This window comes from Calypte anna, chromosome 1, assembly GCF_003957555.1.
Source record: "Calypte anna isolate BGI_N300 chromosome 1, bCalAnn1_v1.p, whole genome shotgun sequence".
NCBI lineage: Eukaryota > Metazoa > Chordata > Aves > Apodiformes > Trochilidae > Calypte > Calypte anna.
The window spans coordinates 107233529-107259593 of NC_044244.1; the positions used below are offsets into that span (position 1 = coordinate 107233529).

A 26065-nucleotide genomic window follows, 5' to 3' on the forward strand; every position below is an offset into this window, starting at 1 on the left:
AATAGCAACTGTAATTTCAAGTTGTAATAAAGGTACATGCATATATAGGTACATAGGCACACACAAAAATAAATATAATAAATATATTTTCACCAGAACTCAAGCTGCCTCTGAAGGAGGGCACACTAGAATAAAAAGCATAATAAAAACAAAGAAAAAAAAAAAACAGAAAGAAAGAAAAAAAAAAAAAAAAGAGAGAGAGAAAAGCTGTAGGGCAAACAGATCTCTTGAAACTATGTAACCTTTTCATCTAGAGAGGTACTTTGTCTTCCTGGTAAGCCCAATTCCTTTTCTCATGGCAAAAGAAAAATAAAAAGAGGAGAGTGGCTGTCTCGTCCTCATCGTTAGCCCCAGTTTCAAAAATGTACAAGCAGAGCCCCACGGAACCAAAAAAATAGATTTATTGTTATTGGACTGAGGGCAGTGGTTCAGCACTTGGCATGGCCACTGTTTACAGCAGTAATGCTCCCGGAGACAGGAAGTTCTCCAAATCGCTCTGCCATTATTTTTCTCCTGTTGACGCTTTCTGATTGAGAGTTTTTTCACCCAGACGAAATTTTAAGTAACCCAGCAGAGAGTGTTTGGGAGCTGGCAAAGCCAGCCGCAGTCATGCTCAACCTCAGGGACCACATGATGTTTTTTGAGTCAAGCCCCTGCGCAGAGCTGCATCATACGTACACTTCCTTACACAATCAGCAATTCATGCAGACCCGGCTGCACGCAGCGAGTGTGTGCTGAAGACAGCTCAGGAGACACTGGCATCATGAGAAAGTCTTCTCCCATCCCATCCCATTCCATCCCCTCCTCTCCTCCTGCCACCAGGGCCTTGCCAAAGGCCAGCACTCAGGCAGTCACTCTTTTGAAAGGGTTTGCTGATCAATCTAATGCCAACTCAGGCCATTTGGCTTTAAATAGGAATCAGCTCCCCTGTCCCAATGTGGGGACTCTGCACATAGAAATCTTCTACTGCCACTGAACTTGCATAGGCATCCTCGATTAAAATTAAGGAAACAACTAAGCAACCTTAAGTCACTTGAAAATAAGATCGCTGCTTCTGGCCTGGGTCTCTCAAAGAAAACTTCACCCTTCAAACTGGAGGGAGAAGGGTCCTGTGATAAACACCGACCCTCTAATGCACATCCAGGGCAAGGAACAGCAGCACAGGCCCTTCCTTTGGCTGCTGCCCACCGTGGCAGGACTGGCAGTGGCAACCTGGGGCAAGCAGCTTTGTAGGTGCTCAGCTTTCCCACCCGAGGGCTCTGCCAGACCTGCCCATGCCCATCAGGACAGCCAGGCTGCTGGATGGCTCGAAGGAGCTACCCATTTCTCTGGGGCCAAACCTCCCTCTCACTGGCAGCAGCATCCTGCTAGCACTGTGGTCTTATCAATCTGAAGAATAAATAAGGGATTGTTTTCAAGCTCTATCAATTGACTCTTTTTTTCAGTTTTTGATTGCTGTTGGATTTCTTCTACTTTCAGCCTGTCTGGCAAGCATGGCTCATTGCTACTCCAGTATCTGATACTGTGTCCTCTGAAGCATTCCAATGGCTTGGACCAGGATCTGGCCGGCCGCTCAATACTGATTTTATGATCCTGTTGAATAGCATCCTCCTCTGTTTTGCACATACTTTTATAATTTTGAATGTGTTTAAGTAAAAAATAAAACAAATCTTAAAGTGCTCAAGTAATGTAACCACAACCTGAGGCTGCACAGAAGGAGCAAAATTCTGACTTTAGAAGTCTAATGAAAATAATTGGACTTGGAATCCAGGCCAGTAACTTCTGGATCTTAAATATTTTTGAGATTCCAGCTTAAATTGATTTTTATTTCCCAAAATTATATCCAGAAGGAAGAGTCCCAAGGGCAGAAACTTCTGATTATGCTTGGTAATATCTCTCTCTCATGCTCTTCTATCAGCTACCTCTATGAAAAAGGAGCCCTTCTTTGGCTCTGTGGAAACTGAAAACTATTGCAAAGTTTATTCATGAGTCTGACCCCAATAGCTGGTAGGAAATATATACGCAGGCTTAATTTTCAGTCCTTTCCAAGACGCAGTTTTTAAAAAGGTCTTGCTGGAAACCTATCATAAAGCTCCATCTCCAAGATCTCACCTTTAGATTCAGATCTTCTGAAGCAAGCCAGAACACTTCCCCATTAGGTACTATTATGATAACCTATTAATAATTTTTTCATCTGGAAAACATGTTTATTTGTTGGGGGTTTTTTTAATGTTACATTCTACAAAGAAGATAGTTACTGGGATTAATGATTCCATGAGGAAAATATGTAATGCTTACCAAGCCACAGAGCTTTTCCTCTCCAAAATAACTATTTATTTTTAATTTTATCCAATGAACTTCTATGGTGTCAGGCTTTTTGCATCAGATTTATTTCATCATAGTAACCTAAACCAGTTCTTTATACATTAAGAAAACAGGGTACTTCGCAGAAGTATTTTGAACTTTGAAGTGTTTATGCATGCAGGAAGAAAAATAAAGATTAATTTTTTTTTAAACAGGTAATCAGGGAAGAGGGGCTAAGATTGGCTGAAGTTTTAAACCACATTTTTCTTTCAGAAATTACTTAGTCGGGCTTACAAGCCAGACAGGCAGGTTTTCCCAGTAGCATTCTCAAGCTAGGGTGAGGAATAGTAATTCTGGAGCCTAGCCAATTCCAATGTAAATCTGTTTTGTTCAGGAAAATGAGCCAAATTGCTTTTATATAACATCTCAATGTTTCGGGTGACCTGCAATATTCTTAACTCCCATTCTACGTGTCAAAAAAATTCAAGTGGGTGTTTTTTTTTTTAATTCTGATCAACAGGCAGAGGCAGAGCAACCGGGGCGAGAGTTTGCTCCTAGATACAAAAGGAACCCAGAAACATGGTTTGGTTCCTTGAGCTTTGGCCAGATATGGTTGGTGTGTCTGCTCTGACCAACAGGCAAGATCAGACCCCCTAGACAGGGGGTCTGTACACACTGTAACTCACTCAGTCTGTGCAGAGCTGCCTATTTACCGAGATGAAAGTGTGGTAACAATGGTCCTTGGCTTGAAACAGCCATCAGACTACCCTGATAGATTCCATTTAAAGACCAGAGAGGAAAATTTAAACTGTTTGTTAAGAATGGTGAGAAGGCCAATTTCCTACTCACGTAGAAGAGATAGTGTGGTGGCTTGCCATAATTTTGGGAAGGCTTCTGATGGGGGGATGCTTCCACCTGGGCACTAACTGATGCACAGGGAACTGTCATGGGTGGAAGCCATTCCTTATTTTCCAGTAGGGATTTTAAATCATCTGAGGAACACAAAGAGCGTCCACTCTGACCGTAACCGACGTGAACTTTCACTGTTCACACAATACTCCTGGCATCACGTTATCACTGGTGGTAACCAAACGTATTCAAACTCAAATATTATACAGCAAACAAAGTTTCAGTTCTAGCAAAGTATCAAAGGAAGCAATGCCCTTTGAAGCAGCTACCTTATGCTTTAGGCTTTATACAATTTCAACAGAACAGCACCTCAGAAATCCCATACCAAATGCAAACAAATCCCCACCTTTGGAAAACAACCCCCTGTTCGAGGAGTAAACAAAAGCATACATTAGTCACTCGCTCCAAAGATGGGCAGCCAGCGGTGGTGATGAGATTGAATCTCAAAGACTAACTCATAGCATGCAACATTCCCAAATCACTCCATTGCTTAAAGGCTCCCAGCCACCTGAATATCATGCAACATGCAAGGTTTGTTCCCACACGTGAGTGACCGGATACCAGCAGCCGCTTATGGTAAGGGGCTCGGCGATGCTCCCCGCCAAATTTTTCTGTATGAATAGAGACTGTTCTCTCCCAGCCGCTGGATTCTGACCTTGAAACTCACACAGTTCACTGTTATGATTTCTAGCTTCATTACCATGGCCAGGAACTGAACTACAGGTTTGTTTTTATTAGCTTCTCTGCCACTTTGCCAGCTATTCATTTGAATCTTCTAAACAGTCATCTCTGAATCATAATGCAAATTCCATTTACTGAAAAGGTGGTACCTTTAATATAACAAATGAACATGTTTAATGACTGATACTTTTAGACATTACAGCATCTCTCATGTTTTCAGTAAATGGATATAATTTTCTCTGCATTACCCTATTATTATTCTTTGCTAGCATTACAAAGCTACGTTCTCAGCTGCGGGTGTTTTCCACCGAGTGCATTTTAAAGGCAGCCCAAGAAACACAATTTAAAAGACATCTCCCTCTGTATCCGCAGCTAAAAATGCTGCAGGATACAGACAGATTGGGTTGGTATTTTATTCTTCAAATGTAGTTGCTGCTTGCATCTGTGTTTCCACAGGGCCAGGTTCTTCCACAATTGCTGACTGTATTTATATTGGAAGAATATCTACAGATGCATTTCACTTCAAAGGCAAATAAAGGCTGCTATGTATATTCAGGATAACTTCCTGAAGCCTGACCCATCTACCATTTGGAATAAAACATTTTGAGAGTGAGCAAGCAGAAGTGGGTCACCTTTGTCACTCTTCTGAAGCATGCTCATAACTCCATTTGTGTCTGTAAGAGCCACAGATGCAACCATGTATCAGAAGATGGCTCAGGTGCTCGCATGGGGAAAAAGGGAGGGGAAAATAATGAGTAGGGGTCAGCGAGCCCCGAGTATTTAATCTGGTTCAGAGAAGCAACAGCACACAAATTGCTCAAAAAGGTGGTATACAGAAACCTACCTACTTCAGTTGCTGTAGACACTATAATTTTGATTTGTGGGTGTTACAACATTGAATTGTCCCTGCATAACACTGCTGTGTTCAGGATGCCATAGTGTTACATTCTGATTTTATTTAAAGATAATGAGTGAAACAGAAGAAAAATACATAAGTAAATATCATATAAAGTTACATGGATGATGTGAAAATTTTTCATTCTTGACCTTAAAAGAGAGGTTGATCTTTTCTCTGATCTTTTTCTGAACAACAGCTCACCAGCCTCTCATCAATGTGTTTGATGAAACCCCCCCGACCCACATAAAGGGACTCTGCTCACAGTGACAAGGGCTGCAACACAAGAGGAGAGCTTAAAAAAATCTTGTAATAGAGAGATAGACGTGATTGCTTGGAATTTATGGGTTTTATCATTATGGACTGTTGCCAAAGAGTGAAGTTGCAAAGGGTCCTTTTGTTGATTTTACAGGCTTTTGGATCAAGCTTTGTATACCTGCCCACCCACCTGCAACACATCAGGTACTATTTTCAGCTTCCTAACAACATTTTTATATAGTTTTAGTTTAAGTCAGCTTTGACTCCTATTTGTTACTTAAGCTTATAAGGCCTTTTTATTTACTCTATACTAGTAATTACTGGTTATCACAAAGATATAGCAAGTCAGATATTAAGTTCATCTGTTCTGTTCTATCCTACACACCTTGCAGGAACATGTTGAATAACAGAAAAACTGCAAAGAAAGGAAAGTTGGGAAATGTGGTTGGTGCCTTCATTGGGTCATGATGAAGCTGGAAAAGTTTTAGGTCTATGCAGGAATTACTTGTAATTTTAGGTTGAGTTGCTTTATTACCAAGACCAGCTTTTGCAGAGAGTGCCTGGGAGCCCCAGGATAGTCATGAGTCTTTACAAAAGTGAAAATTCTAAATTTAAATTGAAAATATGGTATTTAAACTTAAAAATGGGTAATATTGTGCTGTTCTACATTTGACTGGATGGCTTATAGATTCAAAAGGTGACTTGCTGCCTATGTGATTTTTTTTTTTCCAAATGAGATAGCACTGTTTAAAAATCGAAGCTATGTGGAAGACAGGCTAGAATAAAGCAAGAAAACCAGGAGAGCTAATTCTGTGCCTTTGGAATTGGCCTACACCAGATCCTTCAGCATTCTTTGATGCAGAAAACTTGATATACACTGTCTTCAAATTCCCTCCACGTAACCAGAACTTGACACAACTGGTGAACACGACCGAAAAATAGCTGAGAACAAGCACATACCTCTGCCACTTCTACCCACAAATCGGAGGTCGTTGAACCTTGCTACTTGGTTTTTCATGGCAGCTGTGGCGTTTCTGAGTTCTGCAGAGTAGTTTTCATCATTTCCAGCCATCACCGTTACCAGTGTCCCATCCGGCACATCTCCCAAGGCCACCACCTATAAAATCAAGGAGCAGGATCCTCAGCTTCCTTATGCAACGTTTAATTTGGGGAGCAGTAACATGATGAAATAGGAAAAAGCAGTAATGGCAAAAATCCATGTAGACTAAGAACCTGTTTAGGAACAACAAGAACTGCTTCCATTCCTGGTTTGTGCAGTGCTCTAGAAGAGTTTTTAACTAGTGCATGTCTGAAATACACAGCATAATGTGTGCTCTGACATGAAAAATACACAAAATAAGCTTTTCAAAATTTACTTCTGTAATTGTCAATAAATAAATTCAAGTAGCAGGAACTGATTCTGGTCTGATTTACATCAGTAACATTACTTCTAATCTACAGGAGAATAAGCACAACAATGAAAATTTAAAATTCAAGAGAAAACAAAACCAAGCCAATCATCTCATGGATGCGGAGGATCAGAGTCCCCACAGCTGCACAGGTTGCCCCAATCTTTTCCTCCCACCGCTCTGAACAGAGCTGCCCTGGCATAAATTCAGAATAAGCCCATGGAAAAGCAGTCCTTACTGAACACACACTTAAGCAATAATCACAATTTACTGAATAATTTCTTTTTTTTTCCTTTAGAAGCTTGAAAGCAAATCATTGACTTAAGGTGTCATCCACAACCAGATGGATGGATATCACAATCCTAATTAATGAAATCTGCAACTGCTCATAGGCTTCCATCTCGTCGGAAATGTCGGCTCTGTAGTTCCTTGGTGTCAGCATCTATCAAATAAATATTCAAGGACACAAGATTCACTGCATTTCTAATGCAGTGTACTGAGAGTTACATAAATTTGTCACCTTAAATTTTCTGACTTGTATCTACAGTGTTCACATTGGTTAAACTATGAAAAACTTAATTTTATCTTATCTTCTTGGGCAAGGCTGAGTTATCAAAAAAATTTTACCCAGCTATAACTGAATGGATTTCTGTTGTTTCTTCAGTTTACTCTGACAAAAGCAAGAGCTTGAATTGGGTTCTCTATCATACTTTTTTTTAGATCCCATTGCTGTTCCCCCAGTTAAGTCTACAGTAGCAACCTCAGGATTAATCCCAAGAAGAAAAAAAAAAAAAAAAAAAAAAAGGAAAAGACAAGAAAAAAGAGAAAAAAATCTTACTAGTATTTATTTCCTCTTTTACACATTCTAAGAGGAAGTAGTCCTGCATCATGTCCTCTGAGTTGCAGCTCGATATTTTTCCTTCCTCTTAGCATTTTCTAGCTTATGTCCATGCAGTTATAATTGGCTTCAACTTGTCATGGCCTGGTCTTATTTATATGAGTTCCTAATCACACTGTCCTGTCCAAACAAGATCAAGCAGCTCCTTTACTTGATCATTCTCTGATGCTTATTCCCTAGCCATAGCTCCCTCCCATAATATGAGACAGGTCTCCAGCCTCAAGTATTTCACAGCCTCTCCTTCTTCAAGAGGCTGCGTTTCCCACTTCAGTGCTCTCCCATTTCTCACCGATAACCCTTATTTTCACTTCCACATGCAAAGTTAAAAATCACTGTGTCAAAATTCCCTCTTTACGTATCTATTTCAACTTCCCCTTTCCCAATCCTCTGCAGGCCAGCCTTTTGCTTTTTTGGTCTCCCCTTTGCACAGCAATGTGTTTCTGGGCCCTGCGCTATGCTCAGCGTTGCGTTTTTCTTGTTACCCTTATCTTGGCATAAAATAGACCTGATTGAAACATGGGAGCTGGTGAGTTTTCTCCTTGCACAGCACTGTGTCCCGAGGCACGCTGGCTCTCAAGATTGGCAACTGTGAACCCCAACGCGCTCACCCAGCTGTTAAAAAGTTACAGTAAAAACTTAATGCATGCACATATATTAAAAGCACAAGAAAGGGCAAAATCGGGGCACTACCCTCACCTTCCTGCAATGCAAATGTTTGCATGTTCATTTAAGGAAATACGCGCTAGCATTTTGAGGGATGAAAAATCTTCATGAACCCAGTTTCAGTTGTCTCTTGCAGGACAAGCATTTTAAATCACAGTTTTCAAATTACTCTGAAGGCAAACTCAGTGATAAGACACATGAAAATATACTAGAAACAAGCATAAAAATTACACACTCCAGAAGAGAAACTAGAGATAGAAGTCACATACAATAGAAATAGAAATATCAACATTTACATTAGAAAAAAGATTAAACAGATAAGTTGGGACTTGCTGACTGGAGTTATATAGTACTTTGTTGTACTCTTTAGCTCTTAAAAATATGTATTTCCAGAAGAGCAAGAAGAGTATCAGAGTGGATGTGCTGCTGAGTATCTTAATTACCTGCTTCTGCCACATCAATCAAACAAAATTGGCCTTTTAAATTAAGATTTAGATTTTTTTTTAACAGCATTTGGACAATCAATCTACATAGCATCTTATTAGATTTATTAGGTATTATTTTCTAGGTTTCTCAGAATCCTTCTTTATTTTAGGAAAAAATAATGCATGGAAGTGATCATTTCGGTTTGAAATAACACCCTTTTTCTAAAGATCAAACATCATGGGTGAATTTTTCTCAGGAAACATGAAGAGAAAACTTTGTCTCTATTGATGCGATGGTTGTTAGCAAATACTTGATAAAACTCAAAGCCTTTTTGTCAGTCAAAGAAGATATTGGCAGCACTGAATCTGAACTGAATTTTCTGTTCCAAATGATCTTAAAAGTTACGACTTTAAACATTCCTTTGCAAATATTCAATATTTAGCATAAAACGAATTAGATGGTTTTATACGTGGCAAACTATTTCAGGACTCATTTCTCAGCGGTTCAAGGTGGGAGCGTTCTGGAAGGGGGGGACACGGACAGGACGGGGACGGGAGTTAAGGAACACCAAGTGCTCCGGGAAGCAGGTGCCTCCTAGCCCAACATTGCAGGAGCTCCTAAAGAAACCTTCCCCTTGTGGTTATGGTGGTTTTTTACTTTTTTTTTCTTTTCTTTTCCTTTTTTTCTTTTTTTTTTTTTTTTTTTTTTTTTTTTCTTTTCTTCCCCATGCGTATTCTAGGTTAAACTACCTCAGTGTTACAAACGCATGCTTTCCTCTGTTTGGAGAACCTGGCCCTTTACTCTGTTTGCAGAAGCTGGGAGCGGGCTTCCTAGTTAAAACTGAGGCGGCACTGGCTGACGGGGGGTGGGGGAGACGGAGAGAGGGACGAGGAATGAGAGCAGCTTTGGATATCTCTCGAAACCAGCCTCCGGGGTGTATTTTCTACAACCAATTTTCTGCCCGCCGCCAGAACCCTCCTGCGTGGGGCGGCGAGGGGGAACGGGGCCCCTGTCGCTGCAGGACCCCACGACATCTCGGAACCGGGGCCAGGCGGCGGCACCACTTTCCTTGGGCAGCCGGGAACTAATGGGAAGAGGCGCCTCTTGTCCCACCTTCCCGTTCCCTGCCGGGAGATAAGCCGGGCTGGGAGCTCGCCCCGGGGAGAGCCAGGCGAGGCACGGCGGAGAGTCGACGCGGTGGCCTCCGGCCGCGGGGGACCCTCAAAAGAAACACCGGCCACCTTTGGGAACCTGGCTTATCTCCCTTCCCGGCAGGGAAGGAGCGGGTTTTCCAGCCTGTTTCACACCGTAACTCTGCCTTCCAGGAGGAGAGCTTCCCGAGTAATTAGCAGCAGCTGCCTAGTGCGTGGGTGACAGTATAATAATTAATCTAAATGTGTGAATTTAGGAACTGACCCTGCCGATTAGTTCCTCCCTTTCCCCAGACTTATATATGGTTAAAATAAGACTACCCAGACATCATAAAACTTTCCCCTTAAAGCCTCCTCCTCAGCAGGATTTCCCAGAGTTCTGGGAGCTGAACTGATTCCCTTATCCCTCGCTTCCCCTCCCCCAAAAGCCCTTGGAAAGACTGGGGTCTGGTCACCACCAGAAAAGTTGTACTGAGGCTGTTGGTGTTTAGTAGTGACCGCAAAAGAAAGCAGTAACTATTTAAAGATCTCGATCCTAAAACTAACCGCAGGGCTCCTAGGGAGCCGCATGTCTCTGCGGCTCTCGCCTGGGAGGAAGGGACAAGAAGAATAAATTAACTTTTCCTTTGCCTACTCGAAAGTGTATCTACTACATCAGCAGCAAGAATAACAACGCATTCAAGAAGTTAGTACGGTCAAAAAAGACCGTGACCAAGGGGGAGGGGATGAATTTTGTCTGAACCCGAGTAACGGGAAAGCAGGTAGAGCGAAGGAGGGAAGAACAGCAATTATCTCCCATCGTCTTTGCCTACCAGCAGCCGGCCGGGGGCATGGCTTGCCTTGGCCCCGCACGGCCCCGCAGCACTGCTGCCGGCGGCCCGTGGCAAAGGGTAAACTGGGGTATGCTCGCTCCACATCCTTCGACGCGGTTTTACTTGGGCTACCAAGTAGAAAGGGGCTCTCGAAACAGAAGTCAAGTGGCTGCAGGGTCTGCCCAGTGTAGGCCCCGGCATTTACTATTAGAAAGCCAAAAAAGGGAAATATGTGTGTGTTTGTTTGTTTGTTTTCCGAGGAGCCCCTGGCAGCCTGGCGGGGGGATGCCGGGCACCTCCGGAGCGGGGCCGGCTGATGCAGCGGCGGGGTGTCCCCGTGGGTGGCAGACCCGGCCAGGCGCTCTGCCCGCAGAGGGACCCGCCGCTGCTGTGGGCGTCTTCTAGGGGAGCCTACGTCTCCTTCAGTTCCGGGGCGCCTGCATCTCCCACTGCCACAGGCTGCGCCGACATCTGGTCCCTAGGGATGCCAAACGCCACGGCTCTGGCCTCTTTTTAAAATTATTATTTTATTATTATTATATTTTCCCTTGAGCAGAGCTGCTCGCCGCTACCGGTTACTAGAGTTATGAATGGACAGAAGCTGGAGGCAGGGTCTGGAGGGAGCCTGCCCAGCCCGTCGCCAGTCCCAGCCGCCGCCGCTCTTTCCCTCTCTGAGCCCGGGAGAGAGCCGCGACATCCCACTCCCCCCGCGCCTTCCCAAGCTATCAAGAGTGGCAGCGACCGCGAAAGGAAGGATGGATGGCAAAAAGCATGGAGGGAGGCTGGGGGTTCGCTGCGACCCACCGCCGGCCCCGACGTGGCCTCCCCACCCTGCTGAGCCGTCCCGTCCTGCCGGCTGGGTCGCGGTCCGTGTGCTGGTCTGAGCCCCGGCCACTGCTCCCCCAGTGCGTCCCCCTCAAAAAAGCCAAGGAGCGCGCAGCCTGCCCTCCCCTTCCCGCCATCCCACCCTGCCGCCCCCACCCCCAGAAGCGCGATTTTGTGGGAGCCCACAGACGTACCTTGAAGGCGATGGGCAGCGTCTTGTTGCAGCGCCAGTGGGTGGGCAGCACGGAGCAGAGGAAGTTGGGGCTGTCGGTGCGCACCAGCTCCCCGGGGTGATCCGCCAGGACCTCCACCATGCTGCGGTCGGCGCTGCGCAGCTTCCCCGGCAGGGCTCCGCTGTGCTCGGCGCCGGGCAGCGGGAGCGGCTCGGTCATCTTTCCCGGGCTCAGCGTGGTGGAGGGCGGCGTGAAGCGGCGGCTGGTGCTGGTATCTACGGGGATACGCATCACAACAAGCCTTTTGAGTGAAAGACCTCCACAGAGTTTTTACAAAACAGCGAAACGAGCGTAACTCTTCAGCGATCTGCTCTCGGGGGACCAACATAAACGGATACTGGCTGAGGACCCGGGGGAAACTTTGTTTCTACGCCAGTCCCCAAAGTTAATTTTTTGCTGAAGGAGGCTGAGATAGCGAGCACGCCGAGACTTAACTCTTGGCTTCCTGGCACTACGGAAAAGATCACGTTAATCCGATAAGCGAACGGGTCGTCCGTGCAGGGCTTTACGGCGACGCCTGTGCATCTAGTCTGCGGCCGTGACTCAAAAAGTTATCGGGGGAAAAGCTCCTTCCAAACTCCCAAGCACCGTGGTAAAAATTAGGCAAATCAAAACACAAGACGCGGTCAGGAACGCATGCAAAGCCTGGGCTTCCCAGAGTCAGTTGCCTATCAGTTTCTTCCAGGTGATTTCTCTACAGTCCCAAGAGAAAACAAAATACATCAGCGTCTTCCGTAGGTAAAAATCTCTCTTTAAGAGGGAAATTCGGGGTCAGTCTTCAGAGAAGGCAATACGCGAGCTAGACTGTCTGATCAAAGGTCAGCTGGCTACAGCTGTACATATATTCACGTCCACACACGTACACGCACACACACATATACTGTACTTCATAAAATATTTACAATATAATCTGCAGAGAATTTAAACACAACAGGAATCCATTAATGTTCTCGGCAAGATTTTTTTCTTTTTAAGCAGCCTTGAAAATCAACTTCAGTAGTTTGGTTCGTGTTGCTCTGAGAGTACTCGTGTCATGACCTTTCTATCATTCTTGCGCAAAAGAAAAAAAAAAAAAAAAAAGGAAGAAAAAGAGAAAAGAAAAAGAAAGAAGCTCGCTCAGTGCACGGCATTCAAGCTTTAAATCTCTATCTTTGTACTTGTCTTTGGTATACGGTCTTTCATCAGTAAAAGAAAGGTCGAAGCCGATCGTAAACTCTGAGGCTAAAAGGTCCACAGCTGAAAACTTGGGTTTGGGGATGTTGGTTAAATTGTGGGTTCTCTCTGTGGTTTTGTGTGTGCAACAGCGCTCTCTCTCTCTCACTCACGTCCTCCTCAGCAGTCAAACCAACAGTCTGCAACAACTTCGCCAGTCATTGCCAATACTTTTTTTTTTTTTTTTCCCTCTTCGCTATCTGAGGCAGTCTTCCTCTAATTCGGCCACAGGAACCGTCTGCTTAACAATATTTTAACCGCAGCAGGTGGAAGCCTGCTTTCGGAAGCATGGCTTTTCTCTCGGCCGTCTCCAGCCAGCGGGATGGTTACTGCCAGCCTGAGCGGGAAGCCCCCACGCACACGCACACCCTGAAAACTCAAAGCAAACCACACAGCAATAATAATAATAATAAAAATTAAAAAATAAGCCACTGCTTCTGAACGAGTGAAAGTTTTCCTTCCGCACAAGAAGAGGTGGTGGCGGGCGGCGGAGCCGCTGACCCCCACGGAGAGAGACGGTAAGAAGCGGGGAAGATTCAAACCCGCCAAAGTTGCCAGCCAGGGTTAGAAGTGACAGCCGCCAGCCCAGAAGACTGCTCCGAGGAAGCGCATTTCCACAGCGGAGAAGCTCTCGGGTCTTCCTTCACGTGAGCCGCGGGGAACGCAGACCTTCCTTCCGACCGACCGACCAACCGCCCGGGGCACCCTCCGCTCCGCCGGGCTGGGCAGGGCAGGGCAGGGCCGGGTCCTGACCGCTCTGCTCTCTGCTTTCCCTCGTTGAGCTGGACCGGGCCGGGATCCGCAACGTCGCCGGGCCGGGTCCCCCCCCGCCGCCCCGCCGGTATGAATGGAGGTGGCCGGGAGCGAGTCGGCGGCGGCGGGCGGCGCGCGGAGGAATGTCATTCCCCCGGCTGCTTTGCATACGGGGAGGGCGCCGGCCAATCACAGCCCTTCCCGGCAGCCGCCAGGGCGCGGCCGCGGGCCAGGGGCTGCCGGAATTGGCGCGGCCGCCGCCGCTACCGCGGGGCGCGGGGGGTGAGCGCCGGGTCGGCGGGACGCCGCGGACACCGCAACCGCGCACCCACCCACTTACCTACCCACCTACCTACCCACCTACCCACCCACCCGCGGGCTGCCGCTCCCTCGGCCCACCGCAAGGCGCTGGCCGGGGGCCCGCCGCAGCTGTGTGCAGGGTGCTCCGCGCCTGCGGTTTGCTGTGGGGGTGGTGGTAAGGCAGCCGGAGCGGCGCGACCACCGGCTTTACCGCTACCCGATGCAGGTCCCGCTTGCCTTTCGTTTACTGACCTCCCGCTCCTGAGGAGCAGCGAGTGTCCGCAGGGAGCCCAGAGGTTCCCGCAGCCCCGCGGAAGCCGCCAGGGCAGCCCCGCTTTCCCCGGGCGATCTCCCGGTGGGGTTTGCTCCGGGGCGTTTCCTCCCCACCAAAAGCGTCCAAGCCCTAGAGAAGGACACCTGGACCGGCTGCCCCCGAGGCTTACTACCCCCCGCCCCACTGGTTTTCCACCTCCCCCCGACATATATATACGGCCGCCGGGCGCAGACGGGGGGATATCCTCTCCTCGGCATAGCTCAGCCGCCGGCCGGGTGTCAGGCAGGGCCGGCGGGAAGGCAGCCCTGCCTGGGGGTTCCCGGCTTTTGCCCCGCCAGCCGGCCTAGGCCAGAGAAGCCGGTAGCGAGGATGCTGGGTGGAGGCGTGGCTGTCCTTTCAAACTGGCTTGGGTTTTTTTTTCTTTTTTCCTTTTTTTTGGTTTTGGTGGTTTTCTTTTTTTTTTGTTTGTTTAGTTTTTTGGTCCTGGTGGCGAATGTCGTGGGCTCGCCGCTGGTGGCGTTCCCCGGCCTGGGAACAGGGCGATCCCTGCCCGCTGCCGCCGTCGCGGCGCAGCCCCCGCCTTTCCCCCTCGCTCTCGGCACGAACTTGGGGTTCACTCCATAAGATTTCACACCCCTCTTTCCCCCGTGTTTCCTCTCCCCGCCGTCTGTCCACCGGCACGGCCGCCCTTCCCCACAGCCACTCCGCTGGACGCCTCCTCCACATCCCCCCCCCAAAGCTCAGCAGCAGCGGCGGCTGCCGCCCGCTCTCCCCCGCGGCCGGGCGACCATTGAAGGGGAGCGGTGGCAGCTGCGGCGGGGTGGATGGGGGGTAGGGGGGACTGGAGAGCTTGCGGAGGATGAGTGCGGGGGCGGAGGGGACATCACGGGGAACGCCTCTCGCCGCGGGAAGCCGGGCTAGGGAAGGCCCACGGTGAGCGGGCTGAGGCTGCTGCCCGCCGCCGAGCCTTGCGCAAGGCGGCGGCGACAGCCCCAGGGGCGGCCCGCAGTGTAGATCCCCGGCGGCGCCGGCAGAGGGGGCCCGCCGCCCGTATTCGGCCCTGCAGAAGGGAGTTTGGGGGCGGGGGGGTGGCCTAAGGGCGACCCCCGAGCTGCCTGCTCGACCCACACGTTCTCGCCAGAGCCCACTAAGGGCTGCGGTCCCGCGGGGGACGAGACCCGCCGTACTCCCAGGGGGTGAGGCTCCGCGGGGAGGGTTGCCTTGACGGGCGGCTGGCCGGGAGACCCCGTACCCACCCCAGGACGCACAGGGGAGGACGAGGGACCCTCAGTGTTGCCGATACCCGCTCTGGAGACGCTCCGGAATTGGGAAAATAACTAAGGGAACGCGTTTCGGCACCCCGCGACCTGCGGGGATTCGAGCACTGAGCAAGCTTCTGCCATTTACGCTACCTGGTCTATACCGAGCCGTAATTAAACAAGGGAGAGAAATCAGCTTTTGCCTCCCCAGAGCCTGCTGTCGTGTACAGGGTTGCGCCGGGTGCCCCGCGGGGCCGGGCGCCTTGCGCGGAAACCCACGGTGCGCAACTGAGAAGGAAGCGGCGCAGCCTCCTGCCACCAAACTCACGGGACGAGCGCCAGGTGTAGGTTTCCTCGCACCTCTCCTGTGCGGGTCAGGAACCTCTCTGCCAGAGGCCGAAAGGCTCCGGGTGCCCTAATCTGCCCCTTCGTCCCTCTGCGCGGGAACCGCTGAGGCGGGGCCGGGCCCTGGCTGCCCCTCCGCGCCCAGGACTGTCCCGCGGCTCTTCCGTACTGGAGAGTTACAATTTCATGCAACCTCTTGCTTCCTTCCCTTCCTTCCTCCCTTCCAAAGGGAGGAAAAATTTTCTGTCCCCCTACCCCCGCCCCATCTTTTGGGGGACTGCGATGGAAGCGCGGAGCGGGAAGGGAGGCTCCGCGGGGGCGGTAGCCTGGCTCATTTTTCCCTTCCTGCCGCACTTGCAACAGGTCCCTGTTTTAAGAAGGCGACTTTGGTGCAGAAACCGCTCTATTTCACACCAAGTGTCGATGTTTTTTGTTTTTTGTTTTTTTTTTTTAACATCTATCTCTTGCACGGTTACTTCTTTCTTGTATGAAATTATCTCAAATTTAAACTATTAGATTTTTCCTTCTCTTTTAAGGAAAAAAATTTATACAGGCAAATGATTGTTATAAACTACAGCTTAAAACCCATCAGAGACATATTAGGGACTGATAACTTTTTAGAGTCATTGTAGAGATAAGAAGGGTTATTTTACTGATGTACATAAATTTGCATACATCGCCTAAAATGTTAAAATAGTCAGTGTTTGAGGTCTGTTTGTTTGGTGTGGTTTGTTTTGTTTTTTCTTTTTTCCCCATTGGTTTTAGCTAAGAGGTAGGGAGTCCTTTATATTTAAATTAATGAATATGTTGAGCTGAATTTCACTCCTGCTTTGCATCCCATCCTAATCTGAATTTAGTACTATAAGTACAAAATAAACCCGATTTATTACAATGTGAATTGTCAGAAAAATACAAAATGCCACGATTTAACAGCAGATGCAGAAAACATCCATTTTCTATAACTTAGCATCATTATCAATGCTGAGGTGAAAGACCTCAAAAAATAATACTGTCACATGTAGTCTACATTAACTCAGCAGAAGCCAAGCTTTTGCAAGGTAAGTTAAGGAGTTAAGTTAGAGCAGATAAGGAAAATACTGTAATGAAGATATTTAAAGTGAAATCAAGTGCTGTATTTTACATGCTCATTGACACTTTTTTTTGTGGGGGGGATTATTTCATATTATTGTGTTGATTTTGGTTTTTCAGTTTGCTTAGATTACTTACTATTCATCTTCCTTAAAATTTTATTTCTGCAGAGATAGATAAAGATAGTAACTCTCAAAGCAATTCCTGTATCTTGAGCAGGTACTCTGGTATGAGTGAATTAAGCAGATTGCAGAAATATTAGTGAAGAGACAAAGTAAGGGAATCATGCATGGTATTTAAAGCTGATACTTCTTCTCACATGGTAGGACTTTTTATCATCCCTAACGTTAAGACTTGAGGTTGGACAGTCAGTCTTTTATGCAGGAATCCTTTTGAAGAGGGAATCACTACTGGTGTTCTAATGTTACCAGTTCACATTCAGCACAGCTTACATTTGTATTTTGACATCAATTTATTACAGCCGTAAACAAACCACAAGTGAATCTCTATCTACCATGCCTTGCCTCTGTCGTACAGGATTACTCGACCACAAAGCACCAAGCTTTTTACATAATACAGTTAAGCAAAAGCTTCAGAAGTATGAGAGAGGGAGCAACAATTTAGAGATGAATTCTAAACAGCCTAAATTACAACAAAGGGTGAATTAGAGCCTGAACACAATACAGGTTCCCACTGCACAGCTAAATATTCCCTGGCCAAGCAGGCAGAAGTGGCCACTTGTTTGTAATGGGCTGAATTTGTGTGGGATGGAAGAAAACTTGAATAAGGCAGACAGCAGAACACCTTGTTGAAGGAGAAAATAATATAGACCTTAAAAGAGCTGGCATACGTATCATCTGAGCACAAAGTGAGAGAACTGGCTGCAGATCCTGATCTTGTGAACACTTTGAAACACACCTAACCTCGTTCTTAGTGGTGTTGCTGCTGAACACAATAGAAATCTCTTTGGAGAATGAAATCAGATGTGTGCTTTACTGTTTGGAGCATCTGGGCTTAACGTGGCATTTTCCAGTGGATCAGGTCCTACCTCATGCCCCTGAATTGACTTCATATATGTATTAAGGCAGTCTTAAGGTTTTTAGAGGGGTGTAAGCATGCTTTGCTTCTACTAGGGATGAATCAGTTGGGTTAATGCCTGCAAAGGAAATTTGCAGGATCCAGCTTCTTAATTGCTCCTGCAAGTATTTATTGCATAGCTGTTACCATCACAGGTAATTTCATTGACTGACCTGAAAAAAATTGCTATAGTGATACATAAATTATTATTGGGCTACTGGAATAATGAAATATTGCACAGAGAGAAGTAGCAGCTGGTAAATAAAAAGACAAGATTCTCCTCATTCCCTGCAGTGTTCTCTCACGCACTGTGAAATATGCATAGTTCATCCTGGAGTGGAAAGTGCACAAAGTAAGCCACCAAAAATGAGATGTGAAATGGGCGGCATGGTAGAGGGGGAACGTAGCCAGGACTACACAGGTGTATGGTGTCTTAACTTCCCTCTGCTTCAAGGAGAGGGAACTGCCTAAACCCCTCCAGGGACTTCTTTGATCTCTGTTAACTGATACAAGTTATTCACTCTAGAAGCAGGAAAACTGGCTGCAGCCCAGTTTATGCAAAGCAGAGAGGTTGTGAGGAAAGATGAAATAACACATATCTGTTCAATATCTTTAACCTGGGCATCTAATTACTTGTGACCTGAGTTTACCACTGCAAAAGATCCCAAGGGCTCTGCATGCTCTTTAGGACCTCCAGGTAATAACAGTGGCCAAAAATCTGTCTTGTTCTTCCTGGCAGAATCTGAGAGCTTTTTTTCTTTTTGAATAGGGCAGAGCAATCCATGGTCTTGTCACTCAAAACATTTTAGAAGGCAGACACGGCTCCTATCTTGAGGATCTGCTAAACGATTTACTTGAATGGTCGGCATTTTGTCAGAGACGTAGATGGCAAGGACACAGACCTACATACAAAGGGAATTACTCTTTAGCATTTCACCTTCCTCATCATTCAGAAACTGCAACCCAGAGGACTGAATGACTGGAACTATCCACCGGTGGCAGCAAGGAGCAGAGAGCCGGGTACGCAGGGAAGGACAATTTTCAGGAGTGAACGAACTGTGACTTTGAATCCAGTGTTAACCCCAGCTTTACAGGTCCTCCTAGGGTGAAAGAACGAGTCAAACCAACAGCCAAAGAGGAATTCAGACTGGCCCGAGCTGCAGAACGATGGCTGATGAAATGTGACTCGGCTGACTCTCCCTGCAGGCATGGGTGCAGCTTCAGTGCAATGTAGTGCATCCAGCTGCCTATCAGATGCAGCACCTCACCAGTGCCACCACCCATGGAGACATCTCTCCATGGCACCTTTCCTCCCCATTTTCTCAAGGGTGAGGTTTAATAATAATGAAATTCCTGAAGCTGCAGCCTGTGTTGATGCCCTCCCTCCCTTATCCAACACGGTTGTTGGTAAGTGGGTGAGTAGGAATGGAGACTGAGTTAAAATTTCTGACTGCAAAAATACCTTTTGGCACTTTGTCTTGTATAGTCTCCCCATACCCGTGTGTGATGCATTACTGTGCACATATTGCCTTCCTCAAAGTGAAATTTGCACCACTTGATAGCAAGGAGAGCCTACCCAGAGGTTCAGAAGCAGAGGGGTCACATCTAGACCCAAGGGGACATCCAGTCTTATTTTCCCATCATTCAAACCCCAGCATTTAGCCTTTGCCACTGTGTTACTGGCTGTGTATCAGTGAATAAGAGAGACTGCAGAGAATGTCAACCTGTAGTGATTAAAGTTTTGGAAGGAACTGCCTATAAGGAAAGATTAAAGGAATTAAATACATACATATAATTTAGGGCAAAAGAGAAGCCAAGGGGACAGCATGACTGTGGTTTACAACTACATGAAAGACAACTATAAAGAGGAAGGGGAGGAACTGTTTTCATTAGTGAAAAATGATAAGACAAGAAATAACAGGTGCCAACTGAAGTAAAACGAGTTCAGTTTTAAGAGCAGGGGCAACGTTGATCCTAAGATCAAATAGGCAGGAGAATATGCTCCCAGGGAAGCTGCAGATTCAACACCACTTGAACTTTTCAAGTCAGAGCTTGACAAGCACCTTGGAGGGGAAAGTTTAAGAAATAGTAGAAATGAAGCCAGCAAACACTGGGATGTACCACATGACCTAGAAGCCTGGATGATTTTGAAGCCATTCAAGAGGGCTGCGGGAAAGAAATACACACAAACACTCCGAGCTTTTGGATGATTTCTTACACCGCATAGTTCAAAATTAAAAGGAGGGAGGGGGAAAGGCTAAGCAAGGAAAATTAGTCATTTAATATGATTCTGCTGTGGCTAATCCCCAGACGAGAAGCCAATTGAAATACTTGGGAGCATGGGGTGGAGAACAGAATGGAAATTGTTGAAAAGCTGCCATCTGGTATAAGTACTTGCTGGTTTGGAGACTTAAAAAACACTCATTGTGTGCCATTATACTATGCTCATTACATGCCGAGATTAATGCAGATAACATCACCCACACCTAGTATTTTCTATGGCATTTTATGTACTCAGGTGCACATCATAACAACCTCCAGCGTTAATTGTAACATTTGGGCTTTTGATCTGCTCTGGTAGGAATACTACAGATGCCTTGTACTAGCAAATGGGGTAAAAAAATCTAAAAAGCACAAAAAGTCCAGGTCCTTTGGTTTCAGGACATTCAAATGGAGCAGTAAATCTGACCCTCCTGGATAAAAGGGAACAACTCTGGCAGAAGGAGGATTCTGCAGATGACATAGAATTAATATAATTACTTTATTCTACCCCTCCAGCCTCTTTGAGGACAACAGTATGTCAGAGGTGCAGAAACTGCAGCTCAGCTGTCAGCTGGCCCTGAGTGCCCTGGACAGCTTCTCCACTGTATTGGAGAAGCCCAGATGATATTTTGGTTTATACCATGCAGGTAGATTTCTCTCCTGTGCCCAGGATTTGCTCTGGCAGTCAGCAGTGACAGAGCAGAGAGAGAATCAGGCCACTGAATGCACTCATCCTAAGAAAAATAAGTCACGATAGCCATGGTGTTAGTAGGCAAAATTTAGTGGTAGCATTCATGCTGCATCTGATCCAAATTACTTGGTACTGGTTTGCCTTTCTCAGGGTAAGTTTGCTTGATTTTCAGTCAAAATTAAGTCCTTACAAGGTCGTAAGCAGAAGATTGAAAGCCTTGGTGTATTCTTGGTACAAAGCTCTTTCCCTGTGCAACCCCACTGTGCTTCACTGCTGACCTGGGAAGTTCTGGAACATTGTTCATGGGCTCCTTACTGGGAGGCTCTAAGTCTGCCAGTAAAGAAGTCTATTAAATGGGAGTTTTGCAGCATAAACTTTATTTTTCAGCAAATAAATAACCAATATTAAAACTTTGTACAGAAGCCTAAATCACCACTAGCTTTGGCCCAAATGTGAGACAGTGAAATTAAAACAGAAAGACTTTAAAATCCAAAATATCCTTCCATTATCCTTCTAAATAAGGGATTTGTTGTTCAGCTCAACATGATGCAGAGATGCTTCAATCCTAAGGAAAAGGAATTCCTAGAAGCATAACACAAAGGAGGAAAGACAGTTTCCAGGGGAGGCTCCCCCCTTTCCAGGCTTGCCTAAAGGGAACTTGTGGTCTTGCAACACTTTGTATAGGAGTTAACATTTAGGAGAAATAAGGATGTTAACTGCATCATTCTTCTTCTTCCTATGTTACTTTCACCATGTAGAAATTGAGATAGACTAGAAAGATGAAACAGGGAACATTCAGAAGAAAATTATGACATTTCCCCAGCATGACATTATGATGCTTATATCAGCAGGTAATATTATTAGTAAAGTCACTCAGTGAAAGAATGTTTTTTCTGCTCCTTTTGTCCCTTCCTGCCCTTCATCTTCTGTTTTAAATGGTCAGGATGGATTTTATTTCTCTCTCTCTATTTCCCCTTGTTCCATCACCTGTCCATGGCTGATGGAGTAAGTGCTGATAGGTTGTTCATTGCCCGTGTAGGAATACTCTGAGCTTGTAGAGCATTTTCAGTAGCTGCCCAACAAACTCTCAGCAGGGAAATGACTGGGGTCTCTTTCTTAGGGAGGTTTCAGAGAGGATGCAGCAAGAGGTTATTGCAGTTTAAGCTTCAGGTTTAATTTGACTTCATGAGATAGAAAATGGCTTTCAGACTTGAATCCAGTTTTTTACTTTAAATACAACATGTGGGTTGAAACAGAATCAGTTTCCTTCAGTACTTTTTAAGACCTCAAGCCAGTACCTTTGCTATGTGAGCCTCAGCAGGAGCTGCTGTGGTTAGAGCGGGATTGTCTGTGGGACAGACACCCCTGTCCTGACACAGAGAGGCTCATTAGCCACAGCTTACATGACATTTATCCCAGCGTGAATCTCAGAGTGATTAGGAACAGTAAATCCCAGATACCTCATTCCTGTGGGAGGTGCAGAGAGAGATTTGGCTAGAAGCTGTTCCTTGCTCTAAATTGAGGCTTCTCCCAGCATCTGTCTCAGATGATGGGACCGGTCTCATCTGCAAGAGGCCCTGAGAGTGCCTTCAGCTGCCAGCTGAGCCTGTTCCACATCTGCTTGCTCTTCACTGACCAGTACACTTTATATTTAGCCCCCTCTGCACAAAAATTACTTCAATCAAACAGCAATGACTTCATGCAGAAAAGGGTTTTGCTTCTGAGATGTAAGGGAGATGATGCTTGGGACTTTTACCACAACATCACTTGATCAAACCAGGGGTGGGGCCAGAAAAGCCCAAATGAGATGCGAAAGTGCCATTAACTACACTCAGCACCAACAATCCATTCTCACAGCCACAGGCAAAGCCACAAGTTAATTTCCTAAATTGTTTCTTCTCCACTTAACATCCCACCTGCTTAGCCACCCCACCAGGTCTGAGCCTGGGCATGCCAATGTCACCCTGTACCAGCTGCCCTGTAATCAGAGGGGAGCAGCCACCCTCCACAGGCCAGCTAATCAACTGTTGGATACATGGACAAGCAATTAGCAAAGTTTCAGGAATACATAGAATAGAATCATAGAATCATATGGGTTGGAAAGGACCTCTGAGATCATCAAGTCCAGCCCTTGATCCACCACTGTGGTTACCAGACCATGGCACTGAGTGCCACATCCAGTCTCTTCTTAAAAACCTCCAGGGATGGAGAATCCACCACCTCCCTGGGCAGCCCATTCCAATGCCTGATCACCCTCTCTGTAAAGAATTTCTTCCTAATATCCAACCTAAACCTCCCCTGGCAGAGTTTAAGACCATGCCTCTCGTCCTACTGATAGCTGCCTGGGAGAAGAGACTGTAGAAAGAGGAAATGTTGTCATACTCTTCAGTTATTGACCTTACAACAGTAATAAGAAAATAAAATATCTGGATAATTTTGAACATGATTAATAATAAAAACTCTAGCTAAAAATCCATGTACTCCTAAGTTGGCACCAACATTTGCCACATAGATACGTGTAAGCATCTGCTGACTTCACCCAGTAAGATGCATTTGCAGTTTTAGGCTGATCATGTGCTTATGGGACAAGGCGTAGGAAAGAGCAGGATGGAGTAGAACTAGTCTTAGCTGTGTTTAAGGTTATAACTCTTCTTTTGATTTGATAATGAAAACTTACAAGACAAATCTAGTACAGGTGTGTGTGATATGCTGTATGTAGCATATGCACACACCCAGTGTTGTAAGATCTCCTTGTGGTAATGATGCTTCAGTATCAGCTGCTAAGGACTGTATGCAGGCACGGAATGCTCCCTGCATTTAGTGGTTCTGTAGCGAGAGAACCTGATGCTCAGCTCATCTCATTGACAAAGCAATGCTGGTGTTGACAGCTGATGGTGATGGCTGTGTATAATAGATGAAACTCTGCCTTGGGATCTTTCTGTGTGTGTCTTTTCTGAGTTGCCCTAGGGTTTGTAAATGACAAGTGCAGCTAGATATATTGACCTTAACAAAATCTTACATGGTTAATCTCACAGTAGCACAAGCAGGGGAAGCAGGAGGTCTGTGGGCTGTGTTCTGCGCTCCTTTCAAAGATACCCTCTCCAGATCTGAAAGGCACCAAAATTACTCAGCAGTTTTATTCTTTGTGGTACTCCCCATGGAATGTTGTCCTTGAATTTTAGTTTTGTTAGTCTAAGAGCAAGTATATTTTTCCAAATAGTTTTTTTTCCTTTATATATTTATATGTATTTTTTCCTTTGTTACTTTATTTTGCTGCTATGATTACACTTTATCCCATAAGACTGTTTTACAATTTGATTGTTTTAGGGGATTTCTAGGCTGATACAAATGTTTGCAGAAACTGTCTGTGTTGGTCAGTTAAACAAGGACTTTCTAAGACAGTCATGTCCACTATTCTGAGCAATTAAGTTCTGCCCTTTTTACAGTACAGCTTGAGGAAATTCTAGTGGCCAGATTCCGAAAGCCCCAAGAATGACTAAAACCAGGCCTGGATACTGTAGCCCAGCAGTACTACAGATGGGTTCATTTTTAGTTTTTAGGAAAGACAGCTAATTCTTTAGTCACAGTGTCACCCTCCCACTGAGACTGAAGAACTATCTGTGCCCAGCACTGCCTCTGTTGAAGCTGCAGCAGTTCCTTCAGCTCTCTGTAGCCTAACTCCTTATTTACTCCTAACTCCAGTGCAAAATTTACTTGAAAAACTAGCCCTCAGGAAAGGTGTGACAGAATAAGTGGGAAAAAAAGTCTGTGGAGGATTAAGGATTCCATGTACACATCAATATGATCATATGAAATCGTTTATTAATAATTTGCACTCACTTATATAGAGAAGACTTGTTTACACAATCATATCATGCAGGTGGCTTTGTATTCCAATTACACATTCCATTCTCACGGAACCACTCTTCTCACATAATTATTTTTCTCTTCTGCTGCCAATTAGTTATCTCTTTCCTATTAGCTCATTTTTAGAAACCTGTAACTAGGCTTCAATAACCATTCATAGAATCATAGAATCGACTGGGTTGGAAGGGACCCCAGAGATCATCAAGTCCAACCCTTGATCCACTACTGCTGCAGTTACCAGACCATGGCACTGAGTGCCACATCCAGTCTCTTTTTAAATATCTCCAGGGACGGAGAATCCACCACTTCCCTGGGCAGCCCATTCCAATGTCTGATCACCCTCTGTAGCCTAAGCTGAAGTAAGTCAGGATTGTTCACAATCTGTATATTTCTGAACTGTCTCCCCAACAAGAACACTTCTGCTCAGAGGGTTGGGCCCACACCAGTACACACAGCTTGGGACTGGACAAGGCTGAGCTCCTTGGGGCTGCCCTGCTGCAGGTCCTGGAGCTGACAGCTGCTCCTGCAGCAGGAGATAGCAATTCCAGGGCTGTCAGTCGGGCAACCTCCCCACCAGTAATTAGACTTAAAACACATGTAAATAATTGGCACAAAAGCGTTACTTTGTTTTAATGGAAATCTCGGCTTCTCCTCTTGGATGCTTTTTTTTTTTTTTCCTTAAGCATTTTTAATTTACCAGGTATGTCATCTACTTACTACTTTTGATCTCAGCCACAGACCTCCCTCAGGTCATAATGAGGCATCACTTCATATCAAAGCCTCTGCTCTCATTTGTCCAAGATGAGATCTGTGTGCCAGGGAGGGAACTGAGTGTTGTCCAGGGAGATGGAGGGAGGGAGCAACTGAGGTGAGTCAGGTGCCCCCTGTGCATCCCGAGTGGGGATGCTGAGGTAGCCTGCTGTCCCTTGCCTCTTCCTCACTGATGCCTCCTTGTCCCCATGCAGCAATGCTGGGCTTGGACCACCTGAAGGCTGTCCCCCCACAGCCTGGAAGTGCAGCAGGATGATGATCTAGCAAGACTTAAGAAAACCTGGTGCCTCCCAGCTTCCCTGAGCTACACAGACCTCCATGAGCCTGGTTCTCCGCTTTACTCAATTCCAGCTGATTTGTGCCCTATTTTGTGTCTGGGTAGCTGTAATTCCAGACCTTTAACTTCAGTCTTGCTACAAATCTGCTCTGAAATACACCCTAACTTTATAGAGTATTCAAAAGCATGAAATATTCTTGGCAGCAAGTCGTAATGAATGGTTCTCTGAATACCAGCTACAATATACAGCCCTTTTAATAGGAAATTTGCTGTAGAGTGAACAAAGCTTAGAAAGATTAACTTAAGGTGATATTTGCCTACTACATTCCAGTTACAGACATTGTACATGGAACCCAGTGGCACAATGTGACATCTGTAAATTTGCAAGTTCATTTTAAAACATAACAGGATATTTCAATGTCCC

At 46.0% G+C, this 26065-nt stretch overlaps 1 protein-coding gene across 2 annotated transcripts in view; it reads right to left on the reverse strand.

Annotated features, from left to right (window-relative positions):
- Positions 1-26065, reverse strand: part of RUNX1 (RUNX family transcription factor 1) — a 171234-nt gene that overhangs the window by 62629 nt on the left and 82540 nt on the right. For both annotated transcript variants that reach the window (XM_030469014.1, XM_030469013.1), the window contains exons 3-4: positions 11426-11679; positions 6008-6164 (exon numbers count right to left, since the gene is read on the reverse strand). In XM_030469014.1, the coding sequence (XP_030324874.1) occupies positions 6008-6164; positions 11426-11679 (411 nt within the window). The remainder of the gene's footprint in view (positions 1-6007; positions 6165-11425; positions 11680-26065) is intronic.